The 23,636-nt window shown below is 40.6% G+C and overlaps 2 protein-coding genes across 8 annotated transcripts in view; one reads left to right on the top strand and one right to left on the bottom strand.

Moving 5' to 3' along the window:
- csnk1a1 (casein kinase 1, alpha 1) overlaps positions 1–19,922 on the bottom strand; it is a 64,295-nt gene extending 44,373 nt beyond the window's left edge. For 4 of the 6 annotated variants that reach the window (XR_009790594.1, XM_061788411.1, XM_061788414.1 and 1 more), the window contains exons 1-3: positions 19,238–19,921; positions 18,896–19,002; positions 1,264–1,390 (exon numbers count right to left, since the gene is read on the bottom strand). Coding sequence is in view for 5 of the 6 variants with exons in the window: in XM_061788411.1 (XP_061644395.1) it covers positions 1,264–1,390; positions 18,896–19,002; positions 19,238–19,360 (357 nt within the window). In the remaining variant the exon portion in view is untranslated. Of the gene's footprint in view, positions 1–1,263; positions 1,391–18,895; positions 19,003–19,237 lie in introns of all 6 variants that reach the window. The other 2 variants (XM_061788415.1, XM_061788416.1) reach the window with 2 other exon arrangements.
- A 1,668-nt stretch (positions 19,923–21,590) lies between these two features.
- Positions 21,591–22,882, top strand: LOC133485211 (trypsin inhibitor ClTI-1-like). Of its 2 annotated transcripts, none has more exons than XM_061788625.1 (4): positions 21,591–21,748; positions 21,827–21,894; positions 22,539–22,648; positions 22,743–22,882. In XM_061788625.1, the coding sequence occupies exons 1-4, from the start codon at positions 21,706–21,708 to the stop codon at positions 22,792–22,794; spliced, it is 273 nt and encodes a 90-aa protein (XP_061644609.1). In that variant the 5' UTR covers positions 21,591–21,705; the 3' UTR covers positions 22,795–22,882. The 2 variants fall into 2 exon arrangements, with proteins under 2 accessions (XP_061644609.1, XP_061644608.1); XM_061788624.1 differs by having other exon boundaries at positions 21,614–21,748; positions 21,812–21,894.
- Positions 22,883–23,636: the final 754 nt, after the last annotated feature.

The following is a 23,636-nucleotide window of genomic DNA, read 5'->3' as shown; positions in this document are numbered from 1 at the left end:
GGTATTTATTTATTTATTTCAAAGATAGCCGCTTGGGCTGCATCATCTAATTTCCGAGAAGGTTCTTTCAACACAAAGAAAATCAGCAATATAAAAAATAAACTTACATCAAAATCATAACGTGCACGCGCATACACACAGCTCCCCAAAGCTTAGCCTCCCACCAACCAATATTTTACAATATGCATGTACATATATATTAATATATAGTATACATAGTGTCAAGACAAAAGATCGAGCATTGTTGAAATGTCAGTGCTAAGTAAATATTTTAATATTGTTGCAATTGATTTATTCTTTGAAGCATTATTATTAATTTGTGCAATTACAATGCCTTGATTTTAGTGAGGTTGGCGTTGAGCGTTCGAAGGCCCGCGATGAGATGGATGATGGACCATATCAGGGTCCACTTCCCCCGAAACATCGACTGTCGGCAGACATTCAGACTCTTGATTACAATGAACTTGATCCATCCTTATCTGGGAGCAGTAGGGCGTCCTTCCCTGAGCCCCCAGAAAGTCACGGAAGAGGTAAGAACTTGCTAACTTCAAAGCTAACGTCCATAACCTTAACGTTGACGACGGTCATTTTTATCATGCAACAGGGATTAAATGTTTCTTTTTGTAGGTTCCATGTTTCTGTAGCTACAGAACACAATTTTCTGTGGGCCTTCAAAAATCTGTCAAAATTGTCAAAAATGGCTACCTCCCGGCTCTCCCAATATCTGAAAACGGATGGCACTAAAAAACTCAGCACAATACCAGATAATTGTGAACAAAGACCTCTCTTTCTTCCTGACGCATATGATAATTTACCAGTGTCAATCCCCCACAATGTAGTGCCAACTACTGGTGAGGAGGAATCAAATTTTTTAGCCTGAATATCGGCAGCCTTCACGAGCGCCGATACCCTGAAATAAGGCCGGTATCAGCCTGATACAGATACCTGGTATCCGTACACGCCCATCCCTATCAAAAATGTAAATAGGGTGATTAGGAGGACTGTTTTAACACCACTTCTAATTGAACCACGATATGCATTAGTCCATTCATGTATCACCTGTTAAGAATTTTGCTGTTCGGGTCCTTGTTAGAAAACAGCTAGTTGTGCAAAAAGTACTAAAACTTCTTACAGTTGAAAATGTGCATTAAAAGCTTTAGAGAAGATCAAATTAAGTTCACCTGTCATTCTGAAATTTCACACAAAAGCTGAGAATCCCTTACTTTTTGTGAGTGGTGTATGTATTATGCGCGCATTGGCTACCTGGTCTGCCAGCATAAGGACCGTCTTCATGGTGAAGCGTCGAGAGCAGAAGTTGAAGAGGTCCTCAAGGCTGGGGCCAAGCAGGTCCATGACTAGGACATTGTAGTCCTTCTCTTGGCCATACCACCTAAAGAGATAAAATAGATTTTTAGCAGGTACAGTGTCTAAATCTGCTTTACCAACATAACTTTTGCCTTTACACATTTAGTATTTTAACACAAAGCTGCTCAACTGACAGTCTTTCCCATTTCACTAAAACCGTCGTTAATTGTTCGTAATCTAAACTGTCACAAAACACTGCAGAACCTTGCTCAAAGGCTATCCAACACACCATGACCGTAAATGTTCGTTTTTCAGCTTTCTACCAAGCACAATTTGCCATCTCAAACATTTAAGGATGATTGTTACATGCGCAAAACCATCCATTTTCTGTATCGCTTACCCTCACTAGGGTCGCGGGCGTGCTGGAGCCTTTCCCAGCTATCTTTGGGCGCAAGGCAGGGTACACGGGGAGAACATGCAAACTCCACACAGGTGGGGCCGGGATTTGAACCCCGGCCCTCAGAACTGTGAGGCAGATGTGCTAACCATTCGTCCACCGTGCCGCCTGCGTACGCACCGCACAGCACGCAACTCAGCATTTTGGCACAAAAAGAAACTTCACACGGCACCGGAGATAATTTGATTTATTTTTTAATGGATGGAACCAAATGCTATAAAACGCTGATTCCTTTCCCTACCCACCGACTAGGCACAAGGTTAGTGTTTGTGATACTGTGAGAAGTCTATGTGAATTTTGTCCAAATTCATTGTTGCGTAAGGTTGCTACGGTGAAGTTTTAGCCCAATACTTTTGTCAACGGCGCTTACGTTGGTTTGCAGAGTAAAACAAACGCTAAAAACCATCAGTGGAAAAGTGCAAGCAACTGTTTACCTTGTTAGCTGTCTCAATGTTGGCATAGATGTATTTTATTCTTTCACTCACCAGATTGACAGAGTTGACTGCACTGATGCTCCACGCGGTGTAGGCTGAGGCTCGGAGCGCGTCAGACGCTACACCGTGAAAGCCTCCTTCGCACAATATAATCTTATTCGATGTGTTGCACTGAGGCGACTGGTCATTAATTTTAACAAAGTTAAGAGCCACTTTTGTTCACCGCCGCCATTGGGCACAAGCACGTATTCATGCGCGTTCTTCATTGGTTTTTGCCACTTCTTCGTGGTGGGAGGACTGAAGGCATCAAAACTGGGAGCCGAAATTTTTTAATTTGAACGGTTTCGGGAGAACCGGAATGTTGGTCCCGGTTTGAATCGGATGTCCAACCCTAACAGTCAGTGACATCACTGACAAACCTCCACAGGGCAGGGGTGAATGTATCATAATCCACTGTTCGAAAAAGAAATACTGTCTATAGGCCATACCACAAGATGCAAACTACTCATCAGCAAAAATAATTGGAAGGCCAGATTGGATTTTGCAAAGTAGTACAGAGCCACATGAGTTTTGGAACAAAGTTTTATGGGCTGAAGACACCAAGATTAACCGCTACCAAAGAGATGGAAAGGCCAAAGTATGGAGAAAGAAAGGATCTACTTATGATCCAGAACACACATGTCATCTGTGAAGCATGGTGGAGGTAATGTCATGGCTTGGGCTTGCATGACTGTTTCTGGAACAGGTTTTTTTTCGGGCAATTTACAAAACAAATGAATCCAAACTAATCAGGAGAAGCTTCATCATGCAACAAGACAATGACCCAAAACACACTGCCAACACAACAAATTACTTCATCACGGGGTAAAAGTGGAAGGTTTTAGACTGGCCAAGCCAATCACCAGACCTTAACCCAACAGAGCATGCATTTTACCCCCTGAAGAGGAGACTGAGGGGAGAAACCCCCAGAAACAAACACCCCCTGAAGAGGAGACTGAAGGGAGAAACCCCCAGAAACAAACAAAAGAACTGAAAGAGGCTGCAGTCAAGGCCTGGAAAAGCATTTGAAATTAAGAATGCAACAGTCTGGTGAAGTAAATGGGTCGCAGGCTTGATGCAGTTATTGCAAGTAAGGGATATGCCAGCAAATATTAAATGTTATTCACTAAGTTAATTTAATGTCTGTTCCAATACTTTTTCTCACTTAAAAAGTGGGTGGTTTCAAACAAAAGGTGCTCTGTCTTGAGTTGTTTCACCATGAGGTGAAAATAAATACCATGTAAATACCATGAGGAAAAACGCTGGAATTCTGAACTTTTGTCTCATATTCATCTTTGGCTCTGAAACCCAAATGTCTATCGTGTACAACAAAAACAAAGGAATTGACCTTGTCGCTCCATTACTTTTGGAGGGGGCTGTACCACGTCACATGTAAACAGTTGACCAGAGCTCTTCAATCAAAATGACCGGAATGCAAGTCTCCATGTGGTTGGTCTGCTTAACAATAGCCCATCACTTGTCAATCAATCGAAATTATTTCAATTGGAGTGGAAGTCTCTATGTGGTTGGGCCACTGAAGGAGAGCCGTTCATCTGTCAAATAAATATGTTGACATTCCCTGTCGTCAACTACAGGCTGAATAATGTGTGCCACTGAGGTTACGCGTAACAGTTAACATTCCCGTTAGCACACAACAACGCAGAGCGGAGCGCTGATGTTTTAAACGACATCACTCGTGACAGTTAATTTTCCCTTAAGTGCATCTGTTGTGTGACTACACGCTGCATACGGAGCAAGGCTGTGGAGTATTGGACGGAGCCAACATTGGCAAGTGTGTACCGGTCCGCCGGCGTTCCATGAGCCCACCAGCAGCTAATAACACAGCTGTCCAACTTTGTTGGCTGACTGTGTGATCCGCACGCCGGCTCACCACAACAATGACAATTTATCGAGTACGGAAAAACTATCGTCCATTTCATTTATCAAATGATAAGTTGATATCGTAATTACGATGACAGGCCTACTGGTTTGCCACATTGGCTTAAAGGTTTCATGACCCACTGCCAACCCTGCTTAAGCCTGTGCTTCATCCATGCAAGTAGAAACTTGAATGTACCAGACTTGTGGAAAATATTGGAAACTATTGTTAGGTATTTTCCAAAATAATTCCAAACACCTATATATCAAAACAGACAATATCAATGGCAAGAGGAGTTATACACAAATGAGCCCTGCTTTGTAAGAATCAGACAAGGATTTTATGCCACTTGTCGAAAATCGGCCCAAATTTTCTTGCCCAAAAATCTATATAAATCATGAGGAAATGCGTGACTGAAACCATGACACTCTGATCTAAAAATGCCGAGTTTTTCTTTTTAATTTTGAAGCATTAATATTCAAGACAGACAAATAGACAAACATTTGTCAATGTGACTGTGGGTGTGTGTGGAAAGCACTGTTCGGTAGAGATCGACCAATTATCGGCAGGCCCGACTATCGGCACAGATATTTGGAAATTTTACATACATCAGCATCATTTTATATATAAATCTGACATGCCGCTATCAAGAAATTAATTTAAAATTGGGTTATTTCGGCTTAGATGCAGCTACCCCTCTCTCCTGCCATTTCTTTCTCCAGCATTGTTCCACCCACAGCGCCATCTGACTGGTTAAGCAGCCACAGCACGAGTAAGGGGCAGAGCCCATCTGAAGCGGAAGCTCTCCTCACAAACACAAGCCGGAGAGAGAAAAGGTTCTCTCGTGTGGAGAAGCTCCGGAGAGCAAAACCCGTGTCGATAAAGTAAACGCAGAAAACTCTCCCAAAATTGTAATAAACAATTATTACTGCTAGCTAGGAGTATCTCCCGACATGTCTGAGAATTACTTGAAAGAAGGCTGCCGATATCGATATGGAAAGAGTCCGTGATAGCAAAAGCATGTGTGTGTGATTGAGAGAAAGTGCGTAAAAAAACTTAATTCACTTGTTTTATGGGAGGGAAGCACGCTAAGGCGGGGGCTGATTTGCTTTTACCGTAACATTAGTTCGACGATCTGGCTCTAAATGCTCAGCAGACTATGTATTAGCAATGGGGAGAAGTGTGTGTTAACATGAAAGTCATATGAAAAAAACTACATCTCACGATTACCACAATAACATAACATAAAGGGCAACGTAAACACAAGCGGCAGCTCTGCTAGCTCGGAGTACCTCCGATAGGTCAGTGAACCACCTGAAATATTGCCAGTAACAGTCAGTGATTGCAGAAGCCCGTGTGTGTGATTGAAGTACACAGAGATGAAGGCTGACTAGTTTTTAGCATAGCATGAGCTCACTGGTCCAGATCTCTAAATACTGAGCAGACACAATGGGAGAATGTATGTTATGTTGAGAATAGTATGAGTTTGCGTGAAAGACAAAAACTCTAGTTATGGGAAAGAGTAGTGGAGGCTAGACTCAGGACAGAAGTGAGTATTTGCGTGCAACAGTATGGTTTCATACCTAGGAGGAGTACCCCAGATGCATTATTTGCCTTGAGGATGTTGATGGAAAAGTACAAAGGTCAGAAGGACCTACATTTTGTCTTTGTAGATCTAGAAAAAGCCTATGACGGCGTACCTAGAGAGAAACTGTGGTACTGCATGCGGAAGTCTGGAGTGGCAGAAAAGTATTTTAGAATACAGGACATGTATGAGGGCAGCAGAACAGTGGTGAGGTGTGCTGCTGGTGTGACAGATGAATTTAAGGTGGAAGTGAGACTGCATCAGGGATTAGCCCTGAGCCCCTTCGTGTTTGCAGTGGTGATGGATAGGGTGACAGGTGAGGTTAGACTGGAATCCCTGTGGACCATGATGTTTGCAGATGACATTGTGATCTGCAGTGAAAGCAGGGAGCACGTGGAGGAACAGTTAGAAAGATGGAGGAGGCATGCACTGGAAAGCAGAGGAATGAAGATGAGCCGTAGTAAGACAGAATATATGTGCATGAATGAGAGGGGTGGTGGGTGAAGAGTGAGGCTACAGGGAGAAGAGATAGCAAGGGTGGAGGATTTTAAATACTTGGGGTCAACCGTCCAGAGCAATGGTGAGTGTGGTCAGGAAGTGAAGAAACGGGTGCAAGCAGGTTGGAACGGGTGGAGGAAGGTGTCAGGTGTGTTATGTGACAGAAGAGTTATAAAACAGTGGTGAGGCCAGCCATGATGTACGGATTAGAGACAGTGGCACTGAAGAGACAACCGGAAGCAGAGCTGGAGGTGGCGGAAATTAAAATGTTGAGGTTCGCTCTCGGAGTGACCAGCTTGGATAAAATTAGAAATGAGCTCATCAGAGGGACAGCCAAGGTTCCAACCAGTTCCTGGTCTAAAGACGCCTGCCCTACCCCCACCGGTCGCCCCATCTACCGCCCCTCGCCGGCAAAGGTCCCAACCCACACACCCTTCTACTGCTATATGCAATTGTCAACGTTTAGTATTTAAAATTTTATGAGAGAGGGCGCGACACTAACTTTTGCAGTAGTAGCACTCAACTTTTCCGGTTGGTCGCGCTAGCACATTATCTGGTCGCACAATGTTTTGGAGGTGGTACAGCATGACCATGGCATAACATCATTTTCAATGACAGTGACTTGAGATAAAACAGTTACTGTGAACAAGTTTGTCCGCAAAAAGCAGTAGCAGACAAAACAGGTCAACTAAATTTAAAAAAACTAAGTCTTTACTTTCATTTTATTATTTGTTTGACTCAGAGAGGCCAGTTTTTATAGTCCCCTTGGGAAAACCAATTCATTTTGAGTTTTACCACAACCATATGATTGACATTTAAAAATGATTAACTAAGTGTACCACCATCATACAAATGTATCGTTTATGATTATTCACACTGTTTTGCAAATAATTAACACCAAAAGTAACCATTCATTTTCCATACTGCTTATCCTCACTTGGGTCGTGGGCGTGTTGGCACCTAGCTGAGCTGACTCTGGGCAAGAGGCGGGGTACACCCTGAATTGATTGCCAGCCAATTGCAGGTCACATAGATAATCATTCACACTCACAACTACGGGCAATTTAGTCTTTAATTAACCTATCATGCACAACTAAGGGCAATTTAGTCTTTAATTAACCTATCATGCATGTTTTTGGGATGTGGGAGGAAACCGGAGTGCCTGGAGAAAACCCACGCAGGCACGGGGAGAACACATGCAAACTCCACACAGTCGGGGCCGGGGGTTTAACCTGGGTCCTCAGAACTGTGAGGCTGACGCTCTAACCAGTCGCCCACCGTGCCGCCTAGTCCCAAACAGAACATGGGTAAATCATTACTACTGCAATTATTGCACTTGAGCTTGCAAACTTTAAATGAGTCTGGGGTTATTTTAATGAGTCTGGGGTTCTTTTGCAGATACAGTATCTTCATATGTCTATGCTATAAACAGGGTTAAGACAGACAGATTTGTTAGCTTTGCTAACTTCATAAAAGTTATTAAAACCTTTGTACATGACTGTTTATACTACTGGGTGAAATGAAAATGACAGACATTATTAAGCAGGCAATCTTTGGAGTTAGCGATAGATTGTGACTCAACAGGAATAAACCCCGAAAAGTATCCATCCATCCATTTTCTGAGCCGCTTCTCCCCACTAGGGTCGCGGGCGTGCTGGAGCCAATCCCAGCTGTCATCGGGCAGGAGGCGGGGTACACCCTGGACTGGTTGCCAGCCAATCGCAGGGCACATACAAACAAACAACCATTCGCACTCACAGTCACACCTACGGGCAATTTAGAGTCTCCAATTTATGCATGTTTTTGGGATGTGGGAGGAAACCGGAGTGCCCGGAGAAAACCCACGCAGGCACAGGGAGAACATGCAAACTCCACACAGGCGGGACCGGGGATTGAACCCGGGTCCTCAGAACTGTGAGGCTGACGCTCTAACCAGTCCTGTTAACACCGCCGCCATGCCACTCTGTCTCTGCGCAGCGCTCTACTCACATATAACCATCATCACCATGGCCACCACGTCAATACACCACATTCAACATAGCCACCACATAGGCACGGGAGGCACGGCTTATGGAATTGGATCGACTCATATTGTATATCTGTCACCCGGAAATATGTCAGTCCCATTCTCTGCCTGCTTTGCGCCACAGCGCCAGTAAACAGTGGCCAATTCTGGAACTAACAGACTTTGTCAACGGCAGTTTAAGTGACAAATGAATACTGTTTTTGGACACATTGTACAGTCCCGACGGTCCATTTTATCCGATATCCGTTATATCGAGGTTCAACTGTTGTTTGTGACAGCTGCTACCTCTATTGAAGTGGATCAGTGTATGTGAAAATTTATGTCTGTGACAATTTCAGTGCGATGGACTACGATAGCCTTCCGCCGGGCTTCCTTTGTCATATGTAAAACAATGTGAAATAATTCGGCTTATTTTGTCCGTTTCTTAGCAGTTTTCCCTTCTGTGCTACACACTTTGGTTTCAACAGTTTTTAAACATACTTTGCAGCAGGCTGTTTGTTGCTCATTGTCTTGAGGCTGCTAACCCGCACCAAATCCAAATGACAGACAAAACAGAGCCCCTTAACTTCTCTCAACGTAACCATGTCTTCGCTGTTCACCACCTTGTCGTGAGTGTAAACAGTGCACGGCCGTAGGCTATGGAAGCCACTAAGGGGAAAATTTTATTTTTGGGAAGAAAAAAAAAAGAAAATACAATAACTGACGTGGAAGACCCCCCACCCCCAAAAATATCAATTACATCAATAGTCACGGTAAGCGTTTGGAGCCACCTAGCTTGTAAATAGCCTTTTTCAGAGTTTCCATAAAATTAGCTTTCAAAAGATGCAACATCATATCTACCATTTACACATCAATAATTACAAATAAAAATGAATCATAAAATATTGTGCCTGCTAAAAAAATTCATAAGTGTGAGTTTGTACAACAAAATCTAGAGTACGTTTGTCTGCATACAGAGAAGGCTAGTAGCTTGTGTGAAAAAAATGTGACCAAGTATTATGTAAAACATGTCTACATGTCATAGTCCATACTAGTGTTGCGCCAACCAGTTTTTTTCAGTACCAGTACTTAATAATTTTTTTTTTTAAATAATAATAATAATAATACATGAATTGGAGACTAAATTGCCCATAGGTGTGCATGTGAGTGCGAATGGTTGTTTGTTTGTATGTGCCCTGCGATTGGCTGGCAACCAGTTCAGGGTGTACCCCGCCTCCTGCCCGATGATAGCTGGGATAGGCTCCAGCACGCCCGCCACCCTAGTGAGGAGAAGCAGCTCAGAAAATGGATGGATGGAATAATAATAATGAAAAAAAAATTAAAAAATTTAAAACACACACACACACACACACCATAGTGCTCATATGTTGTCCGAAAGGCCACCACACAAAAAGCTGACAGTCAGCCAATGACTTCCTGTCTCCGGACAAGTTAGAAAATGCCTTTATCACTAAGTGTGAAGTGAGGGACGAAGGTTTGGTGTGTGCGTGCCGGGAGAATGAAATGGGTTCAAACTGCAGACGAGCGCCTGGCTCCTATAGACACGTTAGCGTTGGCCACCGGGACGTAAACTCAGAGTCCGCAGCTCACGAGGCTATGTGAATCAAAATCATCTTTATTTTGTCAAGTATGTCCAAAAAATGAACAAGGAATTTGTCTCCGGTAGTTGGAGCTGCTCTCGTACGACAACAGACAGTCAATTGACAGAGAACACTTTTGACACATAAAGACATTGCGAAAAACAGTCACTGAGCAATAAAGGGTTTCTAGTTATCTGGTAACACCGGTACAATTTTATTTTTATTTTTTTGCCAATTGTGAAAAAAGATGTAGAGTCCTCTAGCACTCAGAGCAGTTTGAATGACTGATAACAATAACCATTGACTGCAATAACCATTGTGCAAAGGGCGTCGAGACTTCAAGGAGTGTATGCAGTTTAAAGTGACTAGTAGTGCGATAATGTGGGACAATGTTGATTGTGCAAATGTTGCAGATACTCCTCAGTCAGTGTGCAAGTGGTGCAGATGCTACTCTGGCATGAGTGGCCAGTATTGGTCAACAACAGATATGCAAATAGTGCAGCGTGGCGAGACTACTAAAGTGAGTGCACGAGTAATGTATAATATAACAAAGTCAGTGTTCTATGCAGTGGATTTTCCTATGCTGTAAGTAAAACTTGGCATTTGATGCAGACGAGAGTCTGTGTTACCAGCAGGAGATTGATAGCATCGATAGCATGGGGCGACTTAGCGGGGGTGCGCGACACACGGATGCCCAGCTTGTAGCGCTCCAACCCGGATACAGGCTACGCTCATCATTAAAAACCAAACGGGGAGTTCAAGAAGAATAAAAATCCACCCGAATGCAAAAGGAAAAGTATTTACTAACAAAGTGGAATCCAAAAGTCCACTTTGAGTGTCGTGGCTCTGTTCGCAATGAAAAACAGCAAAGGCCGGCCACTGACTGGTGCACATGTATTGTTTACAATGGGTGAAATCAAATGCAAGAATACTGCATACTAAAAGCTTACAGTATTATGTATGAGTAAATTACATTATATAAATACTTAAAATAGTCATGGAAAAGATTTGAACCCTTGTTTTTTCAGTTTCTTGTTTATGTCTGGTGCAAGTAAAGGTACATTTGTTAAGACAAATAATGACAAGGAAAATAGCTCATAAGAGTTTAATTTAAGAGCTGATATCTAGCTCTAGCAATTTTCTATGGTTTTCTTGATAAAAAAAAAACATATTTAATACAATTAAGCTCCTAGGCATTAAAATGAACAAGAAAAGAAATAAGGGTGGTGTAATATTTGTTTGGAGTTGTACGATTTTTCTATACATAAACATTCATGTATGCATCTGTATGTAGAGTGGGTACGGAACCCCCTTAAATTTTTAAATTCAAATTTTTCACTCCGTTATATTGCATCCATTTGCTAAAATAATTTAAGTTCATTTTTTCGTCAATGTACACAAAAAACGGAATTGTTTAAAGTTTTGCAGATTTATTAAAAAAAAAGAAAAACTGAAATATCACACAGCCATAAGAATTCAGACCCTTTGCTGTGACACTCATTTAACTCATTTGGACTGGCTCAGGCTAGACTTCGCTGCAAACAGTAAAAAACTGCTACCAGATAAACTAATACAGATATGGGTGTAATGACAAATATCTTGCTTCCCACCAAAATTTAAAACAACAACACTGGAGACTTACAATGGGTCATTCACAAGGTTGAAGAAAAGCAGAAAACTACTCAATCGTGCGTGCATATTTCACTGACATGGACTATCTAACAATGGTCTCATGTAAAAGAGGTGCGAGTTCATGTTACTGATTAACTGTACAATGCATAGATATGTGGGATTACAGCAGTCTGAAAGATATTGCACAACTCTTTGCATACACCAGGAAAAGCAGAGAATGTCTGCAGCAGTGGTTTCAAAAGGCCAAGCTACTTTATTAGTATGAATTAATTAAGGGTGTCCCGATCGGTCCGATGTCAGCAAAAAATGAGTATAATTTCGGCTCCGACTGGATCTAAAATCTCCAATTATACCACTCTTATAGAAGCAGTCCATTCCATGCTCCACTCCAGCAGTTTTATCTAGCTGCACCTGGACGGCATGCAGATCCCAGGTGATCACAACAACAGGTTGCTTAGGTGCCAACATGGTAGCACGGAATAGGAGTGAATGTTGCTTGCTTAAAGTCATTTGACACTCCGGTTGAAATTCTCTGTAAAATTAAATTTGCATAACAAAATAATTACACCCATTGAATGTTCAAATACATCACAGCCTTTGTTCGTGTTTGTTTTCAAAAATCACTAGCTCAAAGCTAACATACAATGAATGAAAAATCCCATTGACAAGCTACCGAAAATTAGCATTGAACTCGCGGCTGTTTCATTAGCTGCCTTGCTCCGTGTGCAGCGCGTAGATTCAACAGAGGCACGATAGGGTAAGTTAACTGGTTAGTTGTGTTCGCTAGCCCGGCCGCGAGCTAAAAAGCTTGCCTGCAAGCTTGAGTTAAGGAGCTAAACAGCCTTACCACGGCGTTTAAAACGTCAGCGCCCTTCCGAGTTGTTGTGTGTTTGTCCCCAATCAACACAAATACAGGAACATTTAACAGTTTTTTTAAGCATAGCCTTAGCGGCACGTTTTTCAGCCAGTAGTTGACGACAGCGAACGTCAACGTATATTTGGTTGACAGGTGAAGGGCTCATCTTCAGAGAACCAACCACACAGTATCTCAGTTTACATGGAGACTTTGTCATTCCCATAAAAATCATTCCGATTGAAGATATCTGGTCAACTGTTTACATGTGACATTATCTATTCCAACCAGGTGTTATACATGATGTGCTCTACATTTAATCGGCACAGCCGTGTGACATGCACAGGTCGTCATGAGTCACGTCATTTATCAACATAGAGGTGTGTTGTCTATTCAGCACAGTAGTTGGGATTGTTTTTATATGTTTATTTTACTCATTCACTGCCAGCCCTCCATGTTAACATGGATATTTGAATTCAACAGCCGTCAATGGCAGTAATTAAAAAAACAAACAAAAAAAAAACGCTTGATAAAAACAACCGAAGTAGTTAAATACAAGATCGCTGTCGCATATGAGCTCTGTCAGAAATCACCATATCTACATTGTGTGTAAACGATGACGTCACTGCACATTTACATCGAGGCGATGCATGCGCAGAGATCGCGCTTCCCGACTCTATTCTGAATGAAAGCTACATGGCGAAAATGTATTTCAGATCAGTTTGGCAAAAGGAATTTTCCACCTCTGCGAAACCGAATGAAATTCCATTCGGATTCTGCCTGTTTCTTATGATTGAGATGTTTATATTGAGAATTCTCATTCGGTTTGGGCTTCTGAACCGATTATAATCGTAATAGAAGGCTCCATGTAAACCAGGCTAGTTTTGCAGCTCTTTATTCTTTATTTCAGACCCAGGGGGATCCATATCACAGAGTAACAAAAAACAACTTAATCGAGAAACAAGAAAGGAAATGTTAACAACAGTAATAACAATACTGATTTAAAAGCAGTAAAATAAAAAAATTAGGGTGGGCCTTATTTTTCATGATTTCAGAGGAATTCAAAAAACAATATCATTTATCGTCTTTTTGAGAAAATATATCGTCTTAGAAAAATTGTTATTGTGGCAGGCCTACTAAGAGGCAATATAACAATGTCATATATTCTTCAAACTGTTGAAAATGAGTTGTAATAATTTTCCGCCCTGCGATTGGCTGGCAACCAGTTCAGGGTGTAACCCGCCTCTCACACAGAGTCACCTGAGATAGGTACCAGCACACCCGCAACCCTAGTGAGGATAAGCGGTACGGGAAATGGATGGATGGATGGATGGGTGGACTTTGTTACTTTGTTACTCGTGTATATTACTGTGTATCACACTGCCCCTCAGAGGCCAAGACGTGCACAGCAGGAACAGCGATTGTCAATAAAACTAAACCCCATAGTTCAAAAGTAAACTCCCACACAAGTGGCAAAAGCAAATGATCTTTCCATCATATACTGACAGGAAAAAAATAAATAAATACATTTAAAAAAATGAAATGAACAATGTTATTTTGCACTTTAAATGTATTTATATTTATTAATTACTGAGTTTATTTTTCATGGTTTTGGAATTGTATTTAATCCATTCAAATGTAGAATATGCTTATGTTTAAGTTAAGCAGTAGTGTTGCTGCAATTTGAATATTTTTTGTTCTTGGTTTTATTTGTCAGGATTTCCCAATAATTTTTATTCATTTCATTGAATTGCAATATACATTATAGACTATGTAACCCATTACTTAATAAATGGGTCAGCTTTCATACCCACTGCTGCTGAGTTGGTCTCTGATTAATATCACTTCAAGACATATTTTTAGATCTACATTTCAAGGGGGATATATGATTGGGTTTACATTTATGGAACAAATTAAACAACTTGCAGATGCACAAATTCTACGTACATAGTTCCACAAACCACCAAGGGTGTCCCGATCTTATTTTTTTTTAAGATTGGATTTCAGTCCGTTATCAGCAAAAAAAAAAAAAAAACGATTATCGGATTCTATCGGACTGGATCTAAAATCTCCGATATCAACACTCTTATACAGGCAGCCCATTCCACGCTCCACTCCAGCACTTCCATCAAGCGGCGCCCCAACCACAGCATGCAGAGCCCACGTGATCATGATATCATCCATCCATTTTCTGTACCACTTATCGGGTCGTGGGCATGCTGGAGCCTATCCCAGCTGTCTTTGGGCGAGAGGCGGGGAACATCCTGAACTGGTCGCCAGCCAATCGCAGGGCACAGCACATAGAAACCAAAGATCCATTCAGACTCACATTCATATCTACGGGCAATTTAGTGTCTCCAATCATGTAGAATTTTGTCACCTGAACCATGAAATTTAAATCCAGCCTTAGGGCATTCCTTTGCCGCTTCATGTATGATGCCAGGCTGTATTAAGTTTCAGAGATTTTTTATTTTTGTAGTTGTTCACAATATAAAAACAAATCCCCAGAATTGTACTGTTCACACTCGCAAACTAATTTTATATATGTCAATATGGGAAAATAAGAACTGACCTACAGTTTAAATACAAATAGCCACACACAAAAAAAACATCTACATTAAATCCTTGGACTTCCACAACTTCTCCCTATAGTATTCAGTGTCCTTTTGAAAGTGTGTAAGATGTTGCACAATCAATCAGGTATGACATACAGAATTTTACCACTGTCATTCCAGTCTGTCAACATGCTCAGTCTGGTTCGAATGGCAACTGCAACCTGAAAATTGGACGATTGTGTTGGGGGGGAATTCGCCCTTTTGGGGAACATTTTGGTGTGATATTAACTACAAAAAAATCTGGTCAAATAATTAGGGACACACAATAACAGTTTTTTCAACCGAAAACGTTAACTTGCTGCTTTTCCAAGCCGATACCATTACCAATAACCAATACTTCAACAATTTCCAGGACGAGGACCTCCAAACTGATGGAAAGCTGGAGCGGGGACCCCCTACTTAGGTATATTGTATATAATTGTACATCAAACTGGTCAGATAATAGAATGTCTTTTTATTCATATAAAAATCATTAAAATTAATAGTATTATTAATATCATATAATATATAAAATGTATAATATAATGTAATATAAGAATAAGCAATGCCTTTTATTGTCACTATACAAACGTACAATGAGATTGAGATGATGCGATTTATAAATGTATTGTTATTTTGCAATCAATACTATAGTTTTGATGACAAACTTTTTTTCCCCTTCTTAAACATGAATAATACACAGGTTCAAATATTCATGTTTTTGTTTTAAATAAGATGTTAAACTTTATTTAAAGTCCCCCTGCTCCAGTGTGTTCCACTAACATGTGTATGTGTTCACTGTGATGGGTTAAATGCAGAGAACAAATTTTGTGTGCATGCATGCATGTTAATGACAATAAAAGGTGATTCTTCTTCTTCTTGTAGATCATCCAGTTTTGATGTTAATTACATTTGTAGGTCATCTAATTTTTTTGACCAGTGACCTAAAGTTGTAAAGGAATAGGCGTTTGCAGGGGTTAGCTGTTGTTATTTTAGCCGTTAGCCCACCGCGACAGCCGTGCTTCCGCATTCGGCCAAGCCCCACGCTTTGGTTCTCTGTCGGCTTGAGATGCTAAGCTAACTGCTTCATAGGCCGCTGGGTCTTGCCTCGAGCGTTGTAGGTGCGAACTCAGTCACTGGATGGTCGTAAATTCATTAAGTGCTGGTGCTCATAAGCTAATTTACTGCAGACTATTTCTGGCGTCATCGGTGAAGAATTTTGGTCATAAAATCCATGACCATAAGGGCCAATGCAAAAGGCTGGCGAGTGGAGACTAGTGCACAGACTGGAATGATGTGGCTGTAGCTATTGGTCCCATTTTTTTCTTTTTTTGTTTGTTATCGGACCGATGAGCGGGACGTAATTTTCCCCCCCAATATCGGGGTGATAAGTTGTCTGTCCGAGAGTTATGGCGCATGCCTACAAATAATGTCTTTAGAGTAAAAAAAGAATAATTTAATTATTTCTCAACATGCCTCCTCAAACCTTAATTTCATCTACTACTTAGGAACCCCCTTCGAATTGGCTGACAATATATAAGACTCGAAATATAATTTTATTTCTTTGAGCAGCATTTTCACTGATGCTTTCTTCATTTGACAATCGACCATCTTTGAGGAGCAATTTTTTGCACGTTAACCACGCAAGGACCCGAAGCAATGGTTTTATTAAACAATTGAAATACGATAGTTTAACGGCGGAGTTGAATGTAGGGCTGCAACCAACTAATATTTTAGTACTCGAGTATTGGATAAACTAATTTTTGCTTGGTTAAAGAGCAATTATGAATACAAAAGAGAAAATAAGACCTTTCACTTAAGACTAACTGCTTTCCTTTTTATATAATCAACAGTTTTTATTTCTTAAATTCACATTACGCATATAAGATGAGGCATTCATTTAAAAAGCATTAACAGCCTTTGTGCACCTGCACTTCAGCAGCTAGCATTTTTAACATTTTGTGCCAATACTTTAGGTTCATGGCTGTGTGTATATGAGGTCAGACCAGCTGACTAGGAATAAGACATTCTTTGTGCAACTAGTACTACTACAAGTTTTGAAAGTGTTCAATTTGTTCAAACTAAAATGAAGAAACCTTGAGAAAAAAAAAAATAAGATTTCCTTCATCTGACTTCACAAAAACCCTCCTCGTTTGGGTACACGACCCATTTTATTCTTATTCCTCTCTGGCCACATTTGCCACATTTTTCACCTACTTGACTCTAAGTTTTGTCACTTACAGATCATCAGATGGTAGTATGCTATACTATATCTCAGTGACTACACTAAGCAAAAACACCTGTAAGTAACTTTGTCTTTACTATATGGTTGTGTACTGTACTTGTCACCTTTGTAATAAAACCACACATTTGACAGTATTCATAATTAACAGAAATGTTCTGCAGGGCTAACATTACGTTAGTAAAATAGACTAACGTTAATCTCATTGATTTGCACAATGTAAATTTCACCTTTGTCTCTCGGGTCTCACAACGCGGCATCATACTCAGCGTCTTCGGTGGAGAGAAAGGTCTGTGTTACAACTAACGGGTCCTCGCCTTGCATTTCACTATGAAATGCTCCCACTTCTTTCCCCCCCCCCCCCCCTCTTCTCAATTCTGCTTGACGTCGCAACATCCCACTGTGTTCCTGCTCCTTGAATCGAATAACTTCACTTCCACGTTATACTTTCCACGCATCAGTGACATAAGCGCGTTTTGTCACATACGCCCCTGCATACTTCTGTCTTCGTTACCTTCTCCACGGTAAAACTGTGATTCACAGTTTTGCTTTACATTGTGTTTTTTGAGGCGCAAAATGCACATTTTATCTCGCAAACTGCAATGCGAGACCGGTTAATTCGAGCTTTGTATAAATATCAACAACTAACTTCGTACAGGCCGAAATTCTGATTGGTTCTCCAAATCGACGTGTCAAAAATACTGTGGTGTTTCACATAGCATCACTTGCCCTAAAAACTAGACTTAAATAGCGCAAATGGAACATTATTTGTGAGAAGGGCAGTATAATAGGTATTTGTTACGGAGGATTTTAGAGCAGTTTGATGCACTCGTTCCATGTTTTGGGGAAAATTCCACAAAGATGGCTGCCACTATCACACTGCTAATACAAACGTGATGACACAGATGGGGATGTCTTTAAATTCTTGTTCCATACCTGAGATATTACACACCCCTTCAGCTATATGTCGAGAAGCTTGACATTTAATTAAGCGAAAAGGCATAAAAACGTCACAAACATTTGTATACATGTATATTACATTGCCGTATGTAAAGAAACGCGTTTCTGTATAAAGTTTGAATACATTGTACTTAACTAACGTGCTTGCATTCTGCTTTGCTAAGTCTATTATCCACTGTTCCAAACTTAAGAAATTGCATCTATGTACATTTTTCAAATATGTAGGCTACAGCTCAACCGGCCGGGTAAGCGGCAGAAAATGGATGGCTCTTACATTACAGTCGAACAACTTTGAATGTAACCGCCAAGTTTAAATCTGGCAGTTTATGCCACTCTTGGTGACACAATAAAGATAAAAACAGTCCAATTGATGTTTCAATCAACTCCATAATGACCTAATTAAAACACTCAACGCTCTGTTCAGGTTGTTTTCCCTGCTGTGTTCGGCCGCCATTTTCTAACAGAGGACGGAGCGAGCACAACAAAAGAGGAGCGGCCATTTCCAACACATAGCAGCCTTTTCTCAACCCTTAACAGCTGTTATTCGCGATAAAAGAACACCATCTCGGGATACCATATAATGACCACAACTACGACAAACAGCAGAATCGCGATTGCGGAAAAATGATTTACAAGCGATGATTGAGAAATCATCTTTCACGGCGTACACTAGCATTTGTTGGGCCTTGTACAAACATTATTGTGTCTGTTACACTACACAATGTATACTAAACAAATGTACAAGAGCGATTACTACTTAATAAAGTATTTCTTTATCAGGACAATACAAGGTTATCAATAATTCCCTTACCTTATGTGTGGAATCCCGACACCACCTTGTAGGATTTTGTACAGCTTACTTTCGTATAACAACTGTGGATGCCTGGCTTTCTGTGACTCCAATTTTACTGCTACCTCCTAAAAATGACACACGGAACAGGTGTTACTTTTATTTTCAATCTAACAATAAAAGTTCACTTCGATGACAGTCATTTATTTACTTCAAATGAACGAAAACTAAGTTCATCGTTTCTGTAGCGAGGTTACAGTTTTTGGATAACTGAGCAAATGTTTACTCAAATAAACTGACGTTCTCAGCCTTCAATGCTACGTTGACAAACAGCTGTACGTACTCAATAATTATGACTAATACCTCTCCATTTGTGACGTTGATGGCCAAATATATGTCGCCAAAAGACCCCGATCCAATTTTCCGGACAAGCTTGTACTTCCCACCGACAATAAATTCGGCTTTAGAGCCACTGCTGCTCGCCATAATATCCACCAAATGACGATCGCCGCTCGATTCACTTCAGGAAATTCTGTTCTAACTGAATGGTCGGCGAAACATAAATGTAATCCTGACCCCGTTGGTCAATATGGACGAATGGTAGCTAAATGAGAACTTGCTAACGTAATGCGCAAATTAGGGGGGAAAAAACAACAAAAAAACAAGGTACCATCCACAAAAGATCGTTAAAATACGAATTCCTTTAAGAAACACTGTATGACGTGGTAGTAAGAACGTCTAATTCGATCGAACGGCCTTGTACGACCAGCCAGTCACAGCTACTCGAAAACGCAGCTAGTCAAGCTTAGCGTTAGCGAGGACCGTTGCTGGGAGGTGAGGGAGAGAAAAAAAAAAAAAAAAAACGACCTCCACACTGAGGGTTCAAAAGACAAAATAATTACGCTACGGACGATAATGTTTTTCTATCCGAACATTTCAGTCCTTAATAACTAGCGTGCTAACTTAAAGGGTCGCAACCGTTTGTCCACAGCGCAACCCACTCAATCCGCCATCTTGTCTTCTCTACCCTTTCTCTGTGGTTTCCGTTGGAGACAATTTGCTCAACTCTGATAGCGAATGGCCCCTTCAGATGCTATCGGAAATCAGGGTGTTCTCTCCCACGGTGGCTTTCCATTGGATTTTAATGAGAGTTGACAGTATTTCTAAGTAATTATAATTAAGTGTGTGATTAGGTAACAAAGAAATCTAAGTTTTAAAAAAGTTGTTTCAAGCCTTGCCAACTTATAAGAAAAAACACTACATAAAACGGATGACTATAAAACAATAAGGACTTGGAATATATATATAAAAAAAACAGAAGTCTTGTATTTCGAGGAATATTTCCCATGATAAAAGATGGCGTTGTTTAAAACATTCAAATAGCATTAAAAATAAAAAGTTGCAAATAAAAAAAAATCAACATCGATGAATAGTTTGGAAATCATTAACCGCTCCAATAGCGCCACCTACTGGCATTGCTCGTTAATCTGGACCAGAGAAAATGTCAACAAAAGGACATTAAAAATTGGACACTGGAGTCTGTGCAGTGTTTGCCTTTCTGTTTTGACTGTACTAACTCGGATATGTTTGTAGAGGCATGTGGGGAGTATTTGCATGAGTTAGCTAATTAAACATGTTGTTATGCTGCATTCTGCAGAAAAATGGTCATTCACTGTAAAAGGGTTCAAATATACCCCGCTAATAAGACAGTTAAAATTAGGCTATCAAATACTGTGTAATAGATAAGTGTAACAAATTATTGATGGCATCACATTTCTGTATTATGTATTACTCGTGCACTCACTGTAGTTGTCTCGCCGTGCTGCACTATTTGCATATAGTGGCCACTCATGCCAGAGTAGCATCTGCTCCATTTGCACACTGATTGAGGAGTATCTGTAACATTTGCACAACCATTGTCCCAGATTATCGCACTACTCGTCACTTTAAACCGCATACACTCCTTGAAGTCTCAGTGCCCTTTGCACAATGGTCATTGCACCGGACTATTGCGATATTAGCCATTCGAACTGAGGACTCTGCATCTTTTTGCACAATTGTTGTTTGTTGTTGTTTTTTGTCAATGTCTTTATGTCTCCAAAGTGTTCTGTAAATTGACTGTCTGTTGTACTAGAGCGGCTCCAACTACCGGAGACAAATTCCTTGTGTGTTTTGGACATACTTGGCAAATAAAGATGATTCTGATTCTGATTCTGATCATGTAATTTTCATTCAATTTCATTCATTTATTAAAAGACCGACTGAACCCCATGAGCACTAGGTGACGAAGGCAAGGAAAAACACCCTCTTGAGAAGAAACATCAAGCAGATCCAAGACTTGGTGTGGGGCGGCTTTCTACCTCGATCGGTTGAGTTAGGTTACATCACACAGCAAACTGGGTTGAATTAGTTTACGTCATCCAATAAACTAGTTTGTGCCCGAAAAGTAAAATAAAATTTGATCATTTCCATACAAGATAAGTTTGTACTACCCTGTCATGTGTCTGTATGCATCAGCTTGATATGACACACAATGGAAAATAATGTACTGTTTGTGATTGGACAATATTACAACTGTGTTTTCTTACATTTTATTTCCACATCCACCATGCTTTACACAAAATAAATAAATAAACACACACACGGGTCCAAAGTTCCATTTTAGTTCAATATTTGTTTTCCAAGCTGTTGTTTGTTTCAAGGGCACAATCTGACGTGCCTCCTGGCCTTGGAAATCCAACCAATCAGGGACAACTCCAAGCTATTTACACATTATTGGTGGGAAAGCACACCTGTTACCCACACAGGAACTCATACGTGTTGTAGAAGAAATGAAGTTAGTTGTACTGCTCTGTTTTGTCCTGCTGCTTTCTGGTGAGTCAATTCATTGAACGTACTGACTTTTTGAAATGCTACTAAGTATTGGTTTCATTGTAGTGTTTGTGTCTGTAGTCCTAACCCTGCAAGTTGGGACTGGGTCTGCAGAAAGTGATCCACATGGTCAAGATGGTGTTGCAGAGGTGAGGGAATTGGCTTCCCCCCCTTCTTTCATTCTTTCAATTTAATTATTCTGTACACCACTACCACACTTGCGCAATCTAATGATACCCATTACAAAAGCTGTTTTTTTTTTTTAAAGTAACCAGCCTTAACTGAGTAAACAGTCCAAAAATGAAAGTAAAACACTCTTTGCACAAATGTTGATCCCTAATGATTTTTGCAAGGCTCCTATAATAGCAACAACAGAATATATTGTTTGGCATAGACACTGACAGACGCAACACGATTCAGCTTTTTTTTTTTTATATTTATGTACACGGAAGACAGGGCATTTTGCAGAAGGTTGTAAATTTAATGTAGTGTGTTTTAAAAAAAAAAAAAAAAAAAAAAGCAAAAATAGCAGCAAATGTGATTGTCCACGCAATAGTTTGGTCATCTGTCAAGAACATCAAAACATCCATCCAAGAATTGCTGTTTTATCAAATAACTTGAGCAATTAAATTAAAGCACGATCCCAACATGGGGTGCTGAGGACATTGGATAAAGATCAAAAGGACTGGATTACAAGCAAAAACTGAAAACTGCAACTAAAACCCAAATTTAATATGTTGGTTGTATATTCCATATATTAAAAAAAACAACCTGCAACTACATTTGTGTCAAGCCTGCCTGTGAGAAGTATGAAGACGGATTTTGCACCAAGGAGATGGATCCAGTGTGCGGCAGTGATGGACATACCTACTCCAATGAGTGCCTTCTCTGCCTGGAAAATAGGCATGTATAAGTCGTTCTCACACTGTCTACCTCATTCACTTGCACACACACTCCGGTACATTGCCCTGAAACATTTTTCTTTTGTGACCAACAGAATGAAGATGAAGAATGTGAAGGTAGCAAGGAAGGGATGGTGCAATCCATAACAATGTGGAACACATTGCCTTGTAATAGGCTTATTTGATATTATGAAAAGCACGCCTTCTCAATAAAACTTTGAACATGTACCCTGCAGTGGCGGTTCTAGCCTGTTTTTAACGGGTGTGGGGGGAAGATTGGGTCCAAGGTTTTTTTTCAGGGTTGCCGGAATACAATCGTCAATGGGGGTGGGGGGCAGATCGACATATTTTTTTTTTTTTCCCGGTGGCCTGGAAGTGCAAAACATAAATTGTGAAACACTTTAACATTTCAGAAAACAAAAAGAAAACATGAAACACTAACATTTCAGAAAACACAAAAAGAAAACGTGAAACACTTTAACATTTCAGAAAACACAAAAACAAAACATGAAACACGTTAACATTTCAGAAAACACAAAAACAAAAGATGAAACACTTCAGAAAAGGAACTATGAAGCAAAGTTGGAAAAACAGTGTGGCATGCATTCCAATCGCTGACAAATTACAAGCGACGATCCCCCCCAAGCTGAGAACAATAGCACACTAGTCAACGACTTGAACACCTTCTCCTGCAGATTTGAAAAGGACACTTTCACACCCCACACCCACCCAGCCGCACCACCGACCACTATCACACCACCGACTTCTGCGTTAACCATCCACGAACAGGATGTGAGACGCATCTTCAAACAACAAAACATTAACAAAACGGCAGGCCCAGACCAGGTGTCCCCATCCTGCCTCAAAGTCTGCGTGGACCAGCTCGCTCCAGTCTTCAAACAGATATTCAATAAATCTCTGGAACTGTGCGAAGTACCATCCTGTTTCAAACGCTCCACCATCATTCCAGTCCCCAAGAAACCTACAAT

This window comes from Phyllopteryx taeniolatus, chromosome 10 (assembly GCF_024500385.1).
Source record: "Phyllopteryx taeniolatus isolate TA_2022b chromosome 10, UOR_Ptae_1.2, whole genome shotgun sequence".
NCBI classification, from domain to species: Eukaryota; Metazoa; Chordata; class Actinopteri; order Syngnathiformes; family Syngnathidae; genus Phyllopteryx; species Phyllopteryx taeniolatus.
The sequence above is the reverse complement of the archived record's forward strand: the minus strand, read 5'-3'. Positions and strand labels throughout refer to the sequence as shown.

What these genes read in the sequence shown, in the direction of transcription:
- LOC133485211 (XM_061788624.1), top strand. Translation starts at nt 21,706, where the DNA reads ATGAAGTTAGTTGTACTGCTCTGTTTTGTCCTGCTGCTTTCTG. An exon ending in TTTTGTCCTGCTGCTTTCTG is followed by an intron (nt 21,749 to 21,811) that starts GTGAGTCAATTC and finishes GTTTCATTGTAG; the next exon opens with TGTTTGTGTCTGTAGTCCTA. An exon ending in CTTCTCTGCCTGGAAAATAG is followed by an intron (nt 22,649 to 22,742) that starts GCATGTATAAGT and finishes TGTGACCAACAG; the next exon opens with AATGAAGATGAAGAATGTGA.